The following is a 20,698-nucleotide window of genomic DNA, read 5'->3' on the forward strand; positions in this document are numbered from 1 at the left end:
CTATTGATACCACCTGTTCATTCTACTAATTTTTCTCAGTGCTCTCATATATCAAATGATTTATTTATAACCCAACTCTCAGATTCATGAGTTACGATTGGTTGGAACACTATCTTGTATACTGCTAGTTTAATGTTTTAACTAATTTCTGTATTATTTCATATAAATTTATTCAACTGGATTACCCTTATCATTTCATGTTCCTGCTGATTTTAATAGTTTTTTGTCTGTTTACCGCTGATTTTCACACCAAATCTTCAACAACAGTTGTTCAGTTTAGTTAAGGATCTCGAAGATTTGCATTACATTTATTTCGGAGTAAAACGTCATCTGCATAAAGCAATGAACTTAGATTAACATCTCCCATTTTGATATCAGGTTTGATGCCGCTTTTCTCTATTATGTGATCCATATAGATGAGAACTAAGAGTGAAGGTAGTGTGCATCCTTGTTAACTTGATTTTACTTGAAGCCATCTTCCTTTACCTGCTTTAATTATAACTGCGATGTACAACTTAAATATACAGACTATATGTTGCTCTGTTTAATAACCCATTTACGCAGTATATTGTAATGTTTTGAACAGCTTTCTGGAAAAAAAAAGCATATGACAGAAATTGGTACCATGTCATATGCTTTTTTTCGCAGATCTACAAAATTTAAATATAGATCCTTGTTTTAATGCCATATCTATATCTTTCGTAAAGCGGCAGTCTGATCTCGACAACCGCTATTTGACCTGAACTCAACTTGTTCTTTAAGTTTCCCCTTTCGTAAACCTTTTCGAGTCTATTTTCAAGTATGCCTAATAAATTTATCTCGAAACACTTAGAAAATAAATTATTTCAGTTTTATTTCTCTTTTACAAATGGCTACTATAATTGGTTTCGAATTAGAGTAGAAATGGTTTTCGAATTAAGGTATAAGCTAATGACTAGAAAATACCCTGCACTCCTTTTCTTAGTAGAACCTTTCGTGTGACCATAGGCACAAATACACCTCTTTTCCAATTCATCATTTTGATATCCACCCACATCACTTTTATTTAAATAGCTTACCAATTAAGGTTATATTCATGTTTAGTTCTGAATGTTATACTGCTGCTTCCTTTCCTTTATCACTATTCAGCGAATACATCTAATATTTTTTTATTTCTTCTTTCTCTCGATGAGGCACATTATGTCATCATATTACTTTGTTCTACTGCTAGTTGTACTTCTCCATTGATGCTTCCCCTGAAAATTTCTCTTTTCCGTGACGGTGAATGAATTTTTTTTAGTACCCGATTTTTCACTCATCGTCCTAGTTCCCTGACGAAAACGGTGAAATTACGGTTGATTCCCTTCTAACTTCTGGGATCGGTTGTTTCCAACCGACATGATATTTAACCATATTTCGCCATGCTATACAGTCATTTTGTTTTTGTTTTAAGGTCATGCAGAATACAGTTTGTTCGGCTAAATCCCAAATTTCCAGCCTATCTTCTTTTGTTCAGTACCCATGCGGATACCTACTAACAAGGTACATCACATGAGGGCATGAATTGGAAATTAGGTCTAAAGTCCCAGTTGATTTTGCGAATTTCCTAAAGACATGTGGAGGTCTCGTCCAGTTATCCAACTTTGACCTCTAACCGATTCTAGGTGTTACCATGGAAGCCAAATTTGCATGATTTGAATCCTATAGATCTCTGGGATTTATTCGTATGGGCTCCTCTCCTTTCTCCCTATCCCTTAGGATGGGCCGAACCCTCCTAATGAAGAATTAAGCATATTGTGACGGTAGATCAGTATGCCTTCACGGGGCCGGTTTGCTTGTTCTGAGGAACAAAAAACTCGAGTTTCCGGATGACAAAACCCTCTACTTCCGTATGAGACCGTCTAACACCTCTTCGAAAGAGATCAGATAAAGGTTCCTCACGTCATCGACGGGAATCGAACCCTGGTTCGTAAGGGCTTCGTCTATACCGACTGAGTTACGGAGACTCATTGCTGAGATCATGTGAATGGAGAGATTCGGAGCTTGAATCCCCCACTCTGAACATTCGCAGATTTAGGGGAAACAATCCGATAATGTATTATAGTACAGCATATCTCTTGCAACGGCTAGGAGATGTTATGCCACTGCATCTAATACATGACGCGTCTAAGTAATATAATGTACTGTTTACTTGCCAGCAAAGATTGGTCGATTGGTAGAGCCTCTGCTACTGATGGGTCACGCAAAAAGTTAATCAAGTTTGAGCGCGGTTAGTAGTTAGAAGGGAATCAATCGTTCGATGCTGTTGGCATACTCTCCCTCGATGAGGCTTTCGGCTCCCTGGTGTCACATAATAATAATAATATACTCAGGTCACCTATCGTTTTCAGTTTCATTATGTCTCGAATATTCTTCTATGGTGAATAGAATTCGCCATAGTATATGTAGAAATCTTATACGTACATATACGCGGTTCTTAACATTGTTGTTACAAGAAATAATAAAATATTATCTAACGATTTTATTAATTTGAATCCAAAAGCTTCTACGATATTTTGTGCAGATCTGCACGTGATAGTTGTAATTTTCTTGTTGAACGCTATTGAATTACTGAATGAAGTTAAACTTGTTTTCAAATCATCACGTTTCATACTCGCGATGAGTCCTTGGACTCCTTAGAGGTGTCACATAATAATAATAATAAAATACATTTTGGGCTGTGTTATTTGAGATTTGGATTGTTCCCACTCGTTTAACGGTTATTAAAATACATTTTGATTTCACAAACTGACAATTAATGGAATGATAAAATTATATTTTTCCTCGTTTAGGCATATCCAAAACTGCGTTCCACTTCATTGAAGGTGGCCCGAATTATGTCCTTTACTCTTGTGACAATGACCGTTATAATTGGGGTTATCGTGTTGCTTGCCATTCATATTCATAATGGACACAAATGTGATTGTGATATCGCTCCTCAGGTAAGAATTAAAAAAATAAATAAAAAAATGTTTGCTTTGAACTTTTAAAATACTGTATGCTTGCATAATATAACTATATTTTAAGGTGTTTTAAAGATTGGATTAGATTCGATTCGATAATTATATATATAATTATAATTACATATGCATTTCTTATAATTATATATATACTATTTCAAGAATCTAAAGTGGATATAGATTTTTGAAATACTATATATATAATTATAAGAAATGCATATGTAATTATAATTATATAACTATATATATATATATAGTTATAATTATAACCCGACTTGGCTTCTGCTTGTTTGTTTATTTTCAGTATTCTAAGATTTGTTGATTTGTACTTCGATTTTAATTTATTTTAATTATATAATTTATTTATTTTATTTAAAAGAGGGTTCTGTCTTCATTGATTAATTGTCTTCATATTTTATAATAGGCTGTGGTCTACAAATATGATTAATATCTTTTAATATTTTTAATATTCATTAATGTAAAGTTTAAGATCTGCGCTCCATAGTTATTAAATTAATAGTATATCTTTCAGTATTACGATAACAGAGTAAGAGTAATTCAGATCTGTGCCGACTTGGGTAATGGCCTCACTTGTTAACAAAAACCTGCTTATTGAACCAAAGTTCCGAAAGAGAATCACGCAATGTACTCATTATCAACAGAAATGTACTAAATATAATACTTGGAGTGATCTTTCCTTTTACAAAAATAGTTAGGATGAACTCAAAACAGAAAAATCCGATATACTTTGTAGAACAAGAAAAAAAAAGAAGAGGGAGGTGTTAGGGGATAATAATAATAATAATAATAATAATAATAATAATAATAATAATAATAATAATAATAAAAGAAAACGTAGAGTATTCATGTCCTGATATTCTGCGATGAGTGTATGCCAACCGTTCTCTCGATTTATGTGGAAACCACTCGTGAGCTGATTATTTGGTTCAACTTCACACTGTATTATTATTTATTTGACAATAAAATTCCACACAACTATATTTAATAACTATATAAACAGAAAAGTGCGAGTTTTTTATAGAGTATATCGGGTTGACAAAGCATCTATGAATGATACAGAATAAAGCGATTTGCAAGTGTTAAAATTAATCAATAAATCAATTTTAAAAAATTAAAAATTAAGGGAAAAAACACAGTAGTGCAGAAATCATTTCGATGGGACTGAAAACTATAACTTTATTTATATAAAGTTATAGTTTTTCCTTATGGAAAAACATTCATTAAGTTCGGCATATTTCCAGCAATAATGGATCACACCCTCAACCAAAAAAAGTTATTGGACTGATTTTATTTTATTTTATTTGGAAACAGATTAGTCTTTGTCTGAAAATTTCTTACAGCATGCGCACATTTTTTTCTAATACAGATAAAGGATTTCAAAATAATTTTGGAGGCTTTTTTTTTTTTTTTTTTTTGCTCGATTTAAAGAATGGCATACATTGCAGCTGTTTTCCCCTCTTCCCTGATGAAAATCAGAAACTTTAAAGATATGTCATTATTTTTTGGAACAGCAGGAACTGAAAGGAAAAGGTTTGGCGAGTTAGTGAGAATGGGACAAACAGGTAATATTGTGTGTACTGTGACACAAACTGTCGAGTGAAATGTTCACAGATACGTCATACCTTAATCTTTGTTGAACGCTACTTACCAAATTCTTACAGTTCACTTGTAGATACTCGATCAATATGCACCAACACCCTAATATCTGTCACTTTAGTTTTAGTTAAAGATATGACAGTTGTCATATCCTCATTATTAGGAAAGAACGGCTATCTTTAAAGAGAGCTTAAAAAAAAAAGCCATAAAAGGGTTTCAAATGCCAACCATGTGAAAACATTTACTCACTCTTAAGGCTGAAATATTCATCATATCGTAAAAGTTTGTTTGTAATTTATATATTACGTGATTCAAAATTTGTCACTGCGTCACAACCTGATATTGCATAAGGAAAGGTGTAAAAAATCACAAAATTATGCTGTCCAATAATTTTTTTTTCTTAAATCTCATCAAATGTTCTTTTAATACTCTTTTAATGTTCTTTTTAACGATTTCAATCGAAGGTGAGTTAGCCGATCTCATACGGCGGTAGCAGGGTTTTTTCTCGCAGAAACTTGGGTTTTTCATCCCGCATACAGACAAATCGGCCCTTCAGAACACACGCAATTTACAGACAAAAATACTAGTTGTGGTAGTGGTGGAGGTGGGCGGTAGATGGCGTTGATGGAGTTGATTCGTAGTAGAGGTTCGGTGTAATAGTTGAGACAGTTGTAGGTGTCCTCCCGCGATGAGTCTTCGGACTCCTTGGAGGTGTCACGAATAATAATAATAATAATAATCTAAAACGAAAAAAAAATTAAAAAAAGCATATTAAAAACACAAATTTTATATTAGCTTGACGCTTTACTGAAGACTCTATATTCTTATCTATCCAAGAAAGTGGGTGTGGGAGAAGGGTAAACTATTTTTTTAAAATAATAGTAGGAAAAAAAACCCCAAATACCTTGCTGTTTCCTCAACTAATAACAAAAGTTCAATAGCGATGAAATCTTCCACAGTGATTCAATAAATCACAAACTGTATATCATTTTAGTATACAGTGTTTTGGCATACACGTTGAGAATGCAGTTTTGGTTTTTTATATGCAGCCTAGTGGTTTTGAATTCCCATTTTTCAAGCATACGGCCAGCATTTGATTCTTCCTGAGGGAAGATAATTATTTCTGCCAGTCGAGTAGATGAATTAATATAAAATATTTAAAAAAAGATGCCGAATTGTTAATTAATTAATCATCATCTTCTTCTTCCTTTTACCCTCTTTTACCTTGCGGTGTCAATGGTTTATTAATCATCGGACCTCAAACCGTTTACAGGATAAGGAAGTCAGCCCTACGCCCCGGTGTATCCTATGTCCGTAGTGTTGAGTTCTCAAGGCCGGTTTGCCTGCTTTGCGGAATGAAAAACTCCAGGATAAACTGGGGAAAAACCCTACTGTCCACACCCAAGACCGGCTAACTTGGCTATGGCTGAAGAAGATCCTTCAGCTCCTCACGTCACCGACGGTAATCGGACCGCTACGAAGGGGGCGCCGCCGCCGGGGCACGGTTCATAAGTTAAGTTCATTTTTAAGAAACAAATTTTTATCACAAAAACAAAAAATTCTTAGAATGGTCAATATTAAAATAAATAAGGTCGGATACACCGAATAAAAATTTAAAAAAATTGTATATTGCCACCTCTTTGATCAGCCGGCTGTTTACAATTTTGCAGCGAGAGCAGGCTAAATGCTTGCCAGAAGAATGTTGTGTCTACTGCGGTCTATCTAAAGTGAAACGGTGAACGGTTTCTATGCGCAGAAACGAATTTTCGTACAAAACATTTGTTGCTAGTTAACCAGTCATATGGTACACATCTCAGTAGGCTATTGACAGTAGCGCAGTGCGGACTATTATTTCGCCTTTGTGTGGTGGTGCGTAATAATTTCTTGTGGGTATAAAATAGAAATAGAATCAAAAATTAAAAAAAGTTATCCGGTGCACAAAATCGTAAGCGTCATGCTGCGAAAGAAGCAGATATTAAGAAACAAACTGCGGCTCTTAATAAATTTGTTAAAATATTAAAATATTCTGATGCAGATTGTAACCAACTCGATACATCAGAGATCAGAGTTGAAGAACCGTGTACATCATCCAGTTTGCATGAAAGTACTATTGCAATTATTGAACAAGATAACAAGACACATGATTTAAGTGAAAAACAGTTAGGAGAAGATTTAGTTGTAGCTGACCACGAAACTAACACATTGTTAGTCTCTGTAAATTTAGAAGATCCAGGTGAATGGGGAAATATTGATGAAAAATTACGGGTTGTTTTAATTGAAATGGGGCCTGTTCAAAAGAAAAATATAATATATCCCAGAGATACATATGGTCGTAAATTTGGCGACACGTATTATAATAGAAAAATGGAAAACGGGGAGCTCGTGCCAAGAACATGGCTCATTTATTCCGAAACTTTAAATTCTGTTTTTTGCTTTTGTTGCAAACTTTTCGCACCTACTGAATCAAGTAGTCTTGTAGAAGGTTATAAAGATTGGAGAAATGTAAGTACAACTTTGCATAGACATGAGACTAGTTTAACTTAACTCACATGAAAAATTTAATAAAATGGAAGGAACTTGATAAAAATTTAAAAAACAAAACTACTATTGATTGCCAGACTCAAAGCATGTATGAAATGAAAAGAAACATTGGACGAGTGTTTTAGAATGCTTGATTGAAATTATAAAATTCCTTGGTAGCCAAAATTTAGCTTTAAGCGGATTATCTGATAAATTATATAAAAGGAATAACGGCAATTTTTTAAAAATTAGTCGAACTGTTTGCAAAGTTTGAACCCTTTATGGAAAATCATGTTGAAACGGCCCTACAACGAAACAATAGATTACACTATTTGAGTAAAGACAGTCAAAATGAAATATTGGAAACTTTAAGTAACGCAATCAGGGATACAATTTTATTATCAATTCCAAAATCTAAATATTATTCCAAAATTTTAGACTGCACACCCGATGCAAGTAAAACAACAAATGACCATTATTATTCTCTTTGTTTCCTGTGACAATGGAATTGTCAAGATCAGGGAAAACTGTTAGGTTTTGCAGATATATCAGATTCCACAGGACGTGGTTTATGTGCAACAATAATGGAACAACTGGAAAAATGGAACATTCCCATTGAAGACATGCGAGGTCAAGGGTATGACAATGGGGTAATTATGAAAGGGAAAAAATATGGGCTCCAAAATTTGCTTTTGAACAAAAAATCCTCGAGCTTTTTACGTGCCATATGCTGCTCATACTATAAATTTAATCATTAACGATGCAGCCAAAGTGAATGCAGATACAATTAGTTTCTTTGCAATTATTCAAGAAATATACAATTTCTTTTCACTCTCTTACAAACGTTGGGCAATCCTTTTAAAGTTCGTAAAAAATCTAAATTGAAACAGCCATCAGAAACGCGATGGGAAAGTAAAATTAATGCAATCCGCCCTCTACGATATCAGTTAAGAGAAATTTACGATGACTTTTTGAAATTTTAAATAATCAAAATTTTAATAAAGAAACTCAGCATGCAGCACAAACATTATGTGCTAAAATAAAGGACTACAAATTTATTTGCTCTCTTATAACTTGGCATGGTTTATTTAACACAATAAACCCTGTGAGTAAAATGCTTCAAGACAAAAATATGAACATTACACTTGCTTTAGAATCTATCGAAAACTTAAAAATATTCTTACAAGAGTATCGATCAGATACAAATTTTAAAGAAGTTCTAAAAACGGCAAAAGAACTGAGTAAAGAGGTGGATGACGAACAAGAATTTAAAACTGGTACGGAAGTTCGACGACGAAAGAACGCACGACAATTTGACTACGAGCGTCATGGCGAAACGCCACAATCGCCAGAAGATAAATTTAGAGTCAATGTGTTTTATACACTTCTAGACTTGCAATGTGTTCGTTAATAGAACGTTTTGAACAACTAAAAATATATTATGATAATTTCGATTTCTTGTATAGATTACTACAAATTTATAACGAAGATTTACGAAAAAAAAAGTGACGATTTAGAGGTTCTCTTGAAGGGCGGCGACAATAAAGACGTAAATGCAATAGAACTATATGACGAGTTATGTGCTTTCCGGGATATTTTTCGGAAGGGTAATTTAAATATTCAAAACCCTTTCGATATTTTTAATCTTATTGAGTCTAATAATTTATCTTTCCCTAACTTTTCAATTGCTTTAAGAATACTATTAACCTTATCTGTTAGTGTAACGAGCGGTGAACGTTCCTTTTCCAAGTTGAAATTGATTAAAACCTACTTAAGAACATGTATGACACAAAAAAGGCTTGTTAGTTTGGCATTAATTGCTATTGAAAATGATATATGTGCGGAATTAGACGTTAAGACCATTATTTCTAATTTTGTGAATATGAAATCAAAAACCCTAAAATTTTAATTAAAAAAATTTCAAGTATATTTATGTAATTTAATTTATTTTCTGTTATTCTGTAAAGATGTTATTTTTGAATATTTATATTAAATGTTCTAATTATTTCTGAATTCTTTTTTTATTTTCTCATCTATCTTGAGTTTCTTTTATTTTCCTAAAAGATCGTTCCACTTATAAAAATTATTAAAAATTTTTTTACCAGGTACTAAGAATTTAGTAACTTGTAAAATGCAAGAATTTTTTAAATTTTAGTTCAAATAAATTTTAACTTTAATTAAAATTCATTTCAATTTAGTTAGCGATTCGGGTCAGTGAGAAGGCTATAATCCCTGTATCATTATATTCAACGATTAAAGTGAAGTGGCTTTATCAAAATTTGCTTTAGCTTTTGAGAATTTTTTGAATATTCGAGTTTTTAACGATTATCAACACCCCAGGTTCATTACATTTAGCTAACCAACGTGTGGCTGTTATGTCAAAATTTATTTCAGAAATTTCAAATAATTTAAATTTTTATTATCGTAAAAGAATCACACACGCCCGGATGGTTACAGGGGCGCATAGATAGAAATTGCATGCGGGCGGCAAAGACCCTAGCGCCGGTTCTGCACACACACACACACACACACACACACAGAATTACTTAAATGCATCTCTTTCCCCCCAACTTTATTTGCCACTGTAGATGTCGTCAGTGATATTTGTGATATTGAAGTTACTGACTTCATTTGCAGATTCAAATATAAACAGAATTACTTAAATTAAGGGGATATTAAATCCCACATAGTTTTAGTTTGAAGCTTATTAGCTCTTTATACTTAAGTAAAACAGAATATTTAATACAAGCCACATGTTTAGTACTAGGAGAGGTGACAGAGGATTGTGTTGCACAGAGAGCATAGATATGTGTGTCATGTACATTGTACACTAGTAATGATTCTGCATATTGCATCTCGTTTGTTTATTGTATCATTGCAACCTCCATACAGTGAAAGAACAAATGATTGGTTCGTTTGTCACCGGCGAAATATTGATTACCATTGAACACCCTTTCTTTTATTCTCAGCACGGTAACATAAAAATCACACAATATATAAATAAGCAAGGAAGAAAATAAGCAAACAATTTTGCAATAAACAAAAAATATATTTTCTTATATACTGTTAAATAGGTGTACAGGATATTATGACAATACAATCTAAATTAGGTTGACATTACCATTAGCTTCCTAATAGCAGTTTTTTTTTTATATTAATTATTTGTCATCTTGTTATTCATCAGGATTCTAACATTGTCGGATCTTACATTTCTTCTTCTAAGGTACTACTAACTGCATTAATCCATTTACATCTTTGTCTTCCATTGGATCATTTCTCCCTTGTCATCTTTGCAAAGAACATCTGTTTTGCTAATCTGTCTTTTTCCATTCTGTTTAGGGGGCCATAAACCTAAAATTAGTTCTGCTCACGTATTCTTCAATTCCAACATTGTCAAGTTCATTTCTGATATCTTCGTTTTAATATAATACGCTTTTCTGCCATTTGTTTTAAAAAATCATTTGTTTAATAACCTTTTTTTTTCTTTTCTGAAGACCACTTAGTATTCTTTAGTCCTCTAGTCATTGTTTTATTACCCAACTCTGCAATCCATAAGATAAAACTGGCACAATATCTTGTGCAGACTAGTTTTAGATATTTGCACAACATCTTGTGCAAACAAATTTTAGGCGAATTTCATTCTCATTGGAAGTGGGAACTTTTAAAATTCTCATGGGAAATTTTAAATTAAATCTTACCGACTCGAATTCAGTCTTTCTCGTTAAACCTTTTATTTATAAATTAATGTCTCTCGGGTTGTGAATCCACTTATATTAGGAATTGTGAAGAATTTAAGTGTGTCCACAACCCGAGAGAAGACGAAATCGCTTTATTAAAAGAAGTATGAATAGATTTTGTCCCTACACATTAAAAGTATATATATATATATTTTTTTTTTCTTTCTCCCAATTTAGTAATTAAATACTGATGAAACTTCCTTCACCTTTATTTTCAGCTAGTAAAATACACGTGTGTTTATGAAGACAGTTTAATTAAAATTCGTATGATGTTTAATAAACAGTTAATTGTATGTGTGTATTAATTTTAAGCCTATCATTTATATTCTTTTTTTCCCTTGAACATTTGAATAACTGAAAATTTGAACGAGACTTGTGAATGTAAATTCACATGGACTTTATGAAATATAACTTGATGCTGTAATATATTTACGAGAAGCATCATGTTTAACCGAAGCATTTAACTTTAGTGCTTGAGGTGTTTAGATTTAATACTGACGCAGCAAAGGCAACGAAACGAGGTGTAATGATGTCTTGGTTTCAATGTGTTCAATGATAGGCATGTGTATATTTTAAAAGGAAAATCTGAATTTCCAGGAGAAAAGCACAAATTTCCCACCTGGAAAATCGTGTTAGAGGTGAAAAAATGTAGTTGAAACATTCGATATGAAACCTATATATATATATATATTAAAGTAGTTTTGAGAATTATTTCTTTTATTGCAAAATCTTGCAAAAGTGTCGAATTGCTCGAAAGTATTTGAACGAATGACACTCTGATATGCAAATTACCTAATTATATATATCGTACTGTACGATATATATGTTGTACGATTCGTACGACAAGCACTCCCCAGTTCTTCGGATATCTGTCATGATTCAGTTCTGTTGTAGGTCACATCCCTGAAATTAGTAGACGACGCTGTTTATAACTCTATGTTTTGATTGTGATTTGGATGATAACAAGAGGTCAGCGAACTTTTCAACACAACCTCAAATAAGTTCTTGGAACAATAGTATTGTGGGACTGTCAAGGAAGGCTGATAGCAGATTAATAAGCTCCAACAGCCAGCCAACCATTACTAACTTATTGACAAGTACCAGCTACATAAACAAAGCGAAGAAAAAAATTCTCAAATTATAATCAAAGCTCTATTTTAAAATTTTATTTATAATTTGGATCCTTTCAATTAGTATGAAATTTCAATTCTTTTTCAATTAAAAAAAGGAAATAGGAAATATTTTGCCCTTCGTAAAAACTATTTGCTTTATCAAGTTCCGATTTAGTTACATTATTCATTTCAAAATTTATGTTGTTGTTTTATTTGAAACTGTATATTGATCTCAAAGGAGGAACCAACAGAAGTATTTTAAAAGTTTTTTTTTATTATTTTTTTTTTTAATTTACATGCAGCATGTTTCTGATTTTAGATGTTCTTTAGCATTAATAAAACAGGTTTATGGCCACACAAACTCGTTTATTTTATTTTATTTTATTTTTAAAATGCATTTGATTTTTTCTCTTAAATAAAGTGATGAAATATGTGGAATTTTGGTACAGAGATCCTTATCAAAATATAAACGAAATTCAATATAATCTACATAAAAATTTGGTCTACTATATAACATAAATTAAAGTTTACATAAATAGCCAATATTATGAAAAAGCAATCTACTGTTGATTGTATTCGTATATTTCACTCAAGCATAATGCATTCTATCGTTAACCTTTGAATTCCTTATGATAAATCTTTGATTTTATTATGTATTATGTATTTATAATACCATTCGTGCGAATATTTATCCATGATTCATATGGAAAAACCTTTTTTTTTTTTTTTTTTTTTCATACTCCGTAGTCTTCTTCTTTGAGTGCCATCTCCTATCGGAGGTCGGCGACCACCTTGGCAAATTTTGAGCGATTCTCAGCTACTCTGAGCAGTCTCTCAGAGTTCATACCAGTCCACTGTCTGATGTCTACCAGCCAAGCTTTTCTTCGTCTTCCTTGTCCTCTTCTTCCATTTATCTTCCCTTTTATAATCAGTTGAAGTATCTTATATTTTTCATTACGACGTAGGTGACCGAGAAATGCAGTTTTCCTTCTTTTTATGGTATCTAAAAGTTCACGTGATTTCCCCATTTGTTCCAGTACTTCCTGATTGGACGTTTTTGCTGTCCATGGGATTTTTAACATTGGTCTGTATAACCACATCTCAAAGGCTTCAAGTCTTTTTATTGATGTTGTTTTTAAGGTCTAAGTTTCTGCACCGTACAGACCATGCATAGCATTTAACCATGCGTACTCTAAGCTCTACGTTTAAACTGCGGTTACACAGTGTTGATTTCATCAAGAGAAAATTTTTTCTTGTCATTTCAATTCTAACTTTTATTTCCATTTCTGGATTGCAATCTTCATTTAACTAGCATCAGAGATATTTAAACTTTGCCACTCTTTCTATTTGTTTCCTATTTAAAGAACGTGCTAAATTAAGAATCGGTTTCTTACTTATGACCATGAATTTAGTTTTGGTGATATTTATTTTTAACCCCATTTTTTCACTCTCTTCATTTATTAGTTCCAAAAGATTTTGAAGATCCTGAATATTGTCAGCCAGAAGAGCTGTATCATCGGCATATCGGATGTTACTGATGATTTCACCATTTACACAGTACTCCGTAGTACTTTTAATGAATTTTCTTCCACGTATTTCGACTTTGGGATTAAAAAAAAAAAAATAAACTAACAGCTCTTTTTAAATTGCGTACAACATTTCTGGAGTAACTTTCAAAGAAGCCAATTCTTGGTGGATTGATTTTCAAATATCTGTGTATTTTATAAATTAAATATAAGCAAAGTCAAGTTGTAGGTATACATGGGGAAGAGGTTATTTAACAGCATTTTTTAATTAGATACGACTGTTAATGGAGTTAACACTCTTTTGATAAATCTTATACCACTTTTCTTACTTAAGATGTTCGTATAAAAATGTAAAACTTATAAGGGTGATTTACTTATAAGGGTTGTTTACTATATTAATAATATAGTAAACAACCCTTTAAGTCATTATGGTAGACTATGTTTTGTCTTTTTGATTAAATATAAGTTAATAAAACATTGAGGTTGAATTATATTTGAAGGGAGAGAAGGAAAGCTAGTTAAACATCGAATACATTTAATTCAGGAAAAAGAAATGATAAATAAAAAAATATTAATATAATATAATCAAAATCAGTATATTCTGCGAAGCTGAAGCATACGCACCACATTGAAAAAAAAAAAAAAAAACCATAACGATGCAATGATGAAAAGTATTGCTTTTTCTTTTGAAGGTGAGTTAGCCGATCTCATACGGCAGTTAGCAGAGTTTTTTTTCCTCCCGGAAACTGCTTACGGGCAAATTGGCCATACGCAATTTATAGACAGAAAATACTGTTGGTGGTGATTGGCGGTAGATGGCGTGGATGGTAGTTGTGTGTAATAGGATAATTAAGTAGTAAGGGAGACATTTAGATGTGTGTCTAGCGGAGTGGAGTAGGTCCCCCTCCGCAATGGGTCCTTGGACTCCTTGGAGGTGTCGCCTAATAATAATAATAATAATCAGTACTTTTTTCCTGGAAAAAAAGGTGCCGGCTCATCATGAAGATGTTATTACAGCAACTTCCACACTTTTAACATATCCTCCGATATACCCTCGTCGTCTCGCCTTGTTGGCACGCTTTGTGCGCTGCACTCTCCTTAGGATCGTAAATCTTTTTTCTTAATGACATTAACTGTTGTTTGCGAGATTCTCCAAATTGACTGATTTTACCATTTGTCCACTCCGCTGAAATTTTCGTTCCCACGTGTTTATCGACGGCAAGACTTCCGACATCACGACATACTTTACAGCCCAACATTTTATTCTTGACATACAGCCATTCGTTTCTCTCGCAGAAGTCATTTTTCACAAAAGTGTCCAACATTCGGGCCAATCATTTCAGAATCTCTTCCTTTTGACCACGTGGATCTTCGGTGTTGGTTTCGTGATCCTCTTCACTAAGTGTATTTTCGGTGCTAGTTTTCTGTTTTACAGGATGACAAATAGATTCAACAATTTCTGTTTCTTCAGGCTTCCTTTTTTTACTCATTGGCATAAAGTAACTATGTACTTATTTTACTCATTTTGAATAATGATTGCACTGATTTAACTTAGATGAATTAAGAACTCACGTAAACACCTGCCTGTTGCAGAGTGAATATAGAACTGATAAGCTGATATTGGAAGCAATCGGAAGTGAACACAACTTCCTGCTTCTGGTTGAGTACCAACCTATGAAATAGGAAAGCAGGGTACCAACTTATGAGTAATCAAAACTGAAAATTCAATTCGCGAGCATAGTAGCGTCTACCGGAATATTTATAATATAATTTGCTGTCAATAAATCGAAAAGTTTTAAAAACTTAAAGAAAAAGAGTGCCGGTACTGCGTACGGCCAGAAAAAAAAAGCACTGATAATAATAATAATAATAATAATAATAAATATTTATTCGATATATTTCATATTTACAGGGTGTTCGGGATAAATTTGACAGTTTCGTAAGGAAAAAGAAAATCTTCTTTGTATCTATTAAATTTAATGAATTGACAAAAAAACATTACAGGCAGAGTTAATTACAATACTATCAACAAGATTTACTCAAAATAACCACCATTAGCATCGATCACAGCTTCAATTCTGCTTCGGAACCTCGAACAAGCTGATGCTACAGTCTCCCTGGGAAGGGCCGCAAAAACTGTTTTAATTTTATCCATTAACTGGGCTTTTGTATTACTGGAAGTGCGATTGGTGTCTTTTTCAACTGCGCTCCATACAAAATAATCCATGGGGTTAAGGTCTGGGGAGTTTGGAGGCCAAACATTTGGACTGGTGAAGTCGTAGAAATTTTCAGACAACCATTTTTGACTTTTCCCAGAGGTGTGGCAAGGGGCCGAATCCTGCTGCCATACATACGGCCTACCATTGGCTACCCTTGTTATCCAGGGCTTGACTACAGTTAGCAACTCCACGAACAAAGCCCGAATTCCAATGCCAGGGTTCTTCAACACCTGTTCCTGCAGATTTGCGAGGAATTCTGCTGTACGAACGCAATCAGATCGTCTGCTAGGGATCTTTCTTCTTGCTACATCCTCGTAGTCACCATTGCAAGTCTCTAGTTCATGCCTGATTGTTTTTACTGTATTCAGGGAGCATTGGGCAGCAGTCGTAATATCCTTATTTTGATGGCGGGCACGAATCATCATGATACAAGTTATTCTCTTCCATGATTCAGGTGGGTTCCAGCTATCCATCCTTTCTGACATTTTGTATATGAATGAAGAAGGGTCCAAACTTTTAAATGAAGAGAAGTGTGTGTTAATACATGTAACTTACGGGAAAATATAATTAATTATAAATATGTCAAATTTATCCCGAACACCCTGTACTTCTGCTAAAATGACTACTTTGAATGTTCACCGTTAGAATTGGAAAGAGAAGGAAAAGAATATTAGGAGCATTTTCTAGCTGATTAAGTGGCATTATGTAGAACATCCTATTCGAGTTGTTTCGAGGCAATGGTCTACATTTCAGTTTTAATCCAATGAGATACGCTTGCGCCCTCTGGGAATATATTTTTATCTGAAAATGGGGATATAAACTAATTATTCTCAATATCAAACAAGTTTTGACTTCCGATCCGTGTAGCACAGAAAGTTATTTGTTTTTTTTCTTATTACTGCATTTGTAGAACATTAAATTCTTTGCTATTTATGAATTTGTAATTTATAAATATTGTGAGATTAACTTGATTATACATTTCATATTCTACTTAACGGTATAGTGAGCATAAGTCTGGGTTAGTAACGCTATATTAGATCGTTAACCCATTCTGCAGACGTACTCTTCCTCTTTCCTCTTGGCAAGGTAACTAGAACAAAGTTCAATGACCAGAGACCTCGATATATATATAAAACAAACATCACTGTCTTTATCATATTTTGTTAATCGTGAAATAAATTGCTTTTTTTATTTAACGTTTTACTCTAAAATTATTCCCATTGGCTGTAATTTTAAATAATTCTGGTTATTTACTTTCCGGCTCATAATTTTCTCCAGTACTGACTTTTGAAATAATGATTAATTATATTAGTATAATCTATTAATATTGCTGATAAGTTTACTTTTACTTTTTTCCAAAAAGACCTATATTTTCTTGCTGAAACGAAGTATAACAAATAAAAATAACGAAACAAATCAATCGTAAAAAAAAAATACTGGCTTAAAGTTAGTTTTTATTTTCTAAAACATTAAAAATCTGCTGCTGTCACATTTCATAGACGTTGAGAAAATAAGTGAAAACGCCAAACGACTATTTTAATGTATTTGTTGTCTTTACTGATTACTACTGACACAGCAGCAACACTAATCTGTCAGCGGAGAAGTTAAAGGAGAAGAAAACAACTTGTGATTTTACCTAAATACTTCTCATTATGGCGACTACAGTTAATCACAATTTCAGAAATCTGTTATTAATTAAAACCTATTTCGGATCGATGGCGAACCGCCGGCTTAACAATTTCATCTACCGAATATCTAGTTGCAAGTAATATTATTAAAATTTAAATTACAGTTAAAAATTTGGCAGATTAATCTACCAATATGCTAAATCCTGAACAATGATGGGTAAGTAATAAATTAAAACAAAAATAATAAATCCAAATAGCAATTTAAACTTTCATTAGCATTAATCAGTGTACTTTCTGTTAGTAAATCTTACACCAATTGTTCATCTGAATGTAGAAATATTGGATAATCCTGATTGCTTTCTTAAAAGAAATCTTCATCAATAATTCTAGATATATTACAGATACTGATTATTGTTAAGGAAACTGAAATACAATTTCTGTGATTACCGCTCATTGTGATATTAATAAAGCCAAATGCAGTAATCTTTGATTTTATGTTTGGCTTGATCATATTATTTTTAAACTACAGTCCAAATATTTGCACTGATTGCATCACTGAAAGAATTCTTATAGATTTGCGAAATCTCTTTCTTCATTCCATTTTAATTCCTCACTAATAATCAAATCCTGTTTTTTCATAAATATGCTTAGATCTGGAGGAAGAAAAATTATAAAATATCATAACTGGATTCCTGAAAATATTCAGCTTTCTTCCTGCATAGACTGGATCTCAAAATTTCTGAAAACATCAACAAGTTTGAACTTCTTTCAAAAAAAAAAATGTTCGGTAAAAAATTAATGGACGTATTTGGGTTCGATATCTATTTTTTCTCCTTTTCACATTTTCCTGTATCTAGAAATTTATTTCCATTCTCAGTAGTACTTTGAATTCTCCCAAATGGGGAAAATATTTAATGTTTAGTGATATATAGTGAAATATTTAATATTCAGTACTTTTATGCTGAAACTTTCAAGGCATAAATGATCTTCGTTATGGATTCCATTGCTGTCAGTTCGCTGTTTATATCAACTGTCAACACTCTTATTTTTGTAAGGGCTGTTTAAAAGATCTTTCAGTTTATGGCTAAACTTCTTAAAATAATACCGATACCGTAAGTTTTAATTTTGAGTTAACATCATGTATGATGATAGACTCATCTTTATCCTTAAAATCAGCAACTGTTAGGCTATCCGAAGGTTCAATTCTTTTCTTTACTGTCATATCCAATCTTCGTCCACATTGGTAACTGTTAGTACAGTATATTCTGACAAAATTTGCGCTTGCAAACAACGAAAACAACAACAATAATGATAATAATAATAACCCTTGGAATGTCTACCTTTTTTTTTTTTGTAACACTTGAATCCTAATATTCAATTATATCATACTAATTTCAGTGCATTAAGTTATCTGTTTTTATTTTTACAAAAAAAAGAGCAACTTTTACTTTGTTTTACGGAGAAGATGGAATGTCTTATATCAGGATAACTTTAGCACAAATACTATTGCCTCTTCTCATTCAATAAACTAATAACTCGCTTTCGCTCTTTAAAAATTTACTTTGCTTCCATTCCTAGTTTCTTCTCTATATTTGTTTTTTATGGCTCATAGCCACGAAGGGTTTTTTGTAAATGTATAATACATTCCTACTGTACAGGACGATGAAATACATATCCTATCTATTTCAGTTATGCATGCTTTAACTCAAATGCTTTTTTTTTTAATTAGTTAAATGATATTTTTCTCTCGTTTCAGTTACCAGTGAACCAACCATTTGTATCTGCTGCTAGCATCGACAGGGTAGATACCGAACCAATGGAGGTAACCGAAACGAAACCGGAACCCAGAAACATCTCTGTGAGTCTTCCACTAAAACTGAGGGTGAATTCTGCTGATGGAGTAAGTAGATATGAATTATTTTTATTTCTCTTAAATTAAAGTAACTAAATTCATTGCAACGTATTTGTTTACTAGCATGGATGAATTTTCTATGGAAGATGAGGATACATAGTGAGGAAACTAGCGTTTTATTATTATTATTTATTAGAATGGTTTTGTGTTGCTCAGAAAGTTAAATATGGACACATTCTCTATCAACCAGAAAACTATAATTAACTCCCCCCCCAGCATTAAATAATAAAAAAATCACTAGTGTTAATATATTATTATTTAATATTAAGGTACATTACAAACATGGAAAGTCATTGTGCAGAGTTTGAATTATCAGTTTTTTTTTTTTTAATTTTAATTTTTTTTTTTTATTCATTAGAGAGACCGTTGGACGCTTTTTGGACAGAAATCGTATTAGGAGAAATGTCATGACTGACTACAGCATTTCATTCAATTACTTTAGATTACGTTCCGTTTTCGGAAACAGTGGTATTACACACAGGGAGATTATGTGATCAAAATGGTGCCCCGTCTGAAACGTACACTCCAACTGTTTAAGCTCAGTCTGAAGAAATACAGTAATTATTCGTCTCGAATTACCACTTTCTAGGAATTTTGATTTTGCTTGTTCAGTCACATCTATCTGTGGAATAGGCAGAGATCGAACAGTTGCATTACGAGGATGGGTATATATATATATATATATATATATATATATATATATATATATATATATATATATATATATATATATATATATATATATATATATATATATATATATATATATATATATATATATATATATATACCGTAATTGAATAGCTGAAATGAATTGGATATATAGCATAATAACTGTTATATATTGGCAGAGAAAATGGCTTATATTATTATTATTATCGAAGTTGTGGTGTGTTATGCCATATATTTTCTTCTGTTAGACTGAACTAGATTATATTTTTAAACTTTTAAAGATTTAAGAGGTGCTTTAAGGATCTGTGCCTCTTGAATACCGTCTGATAATAACCAGATAAAATAAAATAAAATATGCAGATGACATTGTACTTATCAGTGAAACAGAGGAAGGCTTGCAAAGAATTTTGAACAGACTGAACGGGGTTGGAAATGAGAGATATAAAATGAAAATAAACATTCAGAAGACAAAAGTGATGAAGATTTCAAGGAAAGGAAATGATAGGATAGAAATCGCTTTGAACGGACAAAGAATAGAAAATGTAAAAAGTTTTGAATACCTTGGGAGTTGGATAACAGAAGACAATAGACCTAATTATGAAATTAAGAACAGGATTAAAAAAGCAAAAGCAGAATTTTTTCAAACATATTAGGAAATACCACATATTAGGAAATAGAAATCTGAACAAACAGTTGAAAGTAAGAATCCTCAGGACAATGATCTGGAGCATGGGGACATATGGATGTGAGTCCTGGACGATCAACAAGGAAATGAGT

At 32.5% G+C, this 20,698-nt stretch overlaps 1 protein-coding gene across 1 annotated transcript in view; it reads left to right on the forward strand.

The window, feature by feature from the left end:
* LOC150096599 (uncharacterized) overlaps window positions 1-19,646 on the forward strand; it is a 31,755-nt gene extending 12,109 nt beyond the window's left edge. The window contains exons 2-4 of the mRNA XM_090408659.1: window positions 2,811-2,960; window positions 19,094-19,237; window positions 19,608-19,646. Coding sequence (XP_090264785.1) covers window positions 2,811-2,960; window positions 19,094-19,237; window positions 19,608-19,646 — 333 coding nt within the window. The remainder of the gene's footprint in view (window positions 1-2,810; window positions 2,961-19,093; window positions 19,238-19,607) is intronic.
* Window positions 19,647-20,698: the final 1,052 nt, after the last annotated feature.

Source organism: Typopeltis vanoorti, chromosome 18 (assembly GCF_054136105.1).
Source record: "Typopeltis vanoorti isolate ZY-2024b chromosome 18, IOZ_Tvanoo_1.0, whole genome shotgun sequence".
NCBI lineage: Eukaryota > Metazoa > Arthropoda > Arachnida > Uropygi > Thelyphonidae > Typopeltis > Typopeltis vanoorti.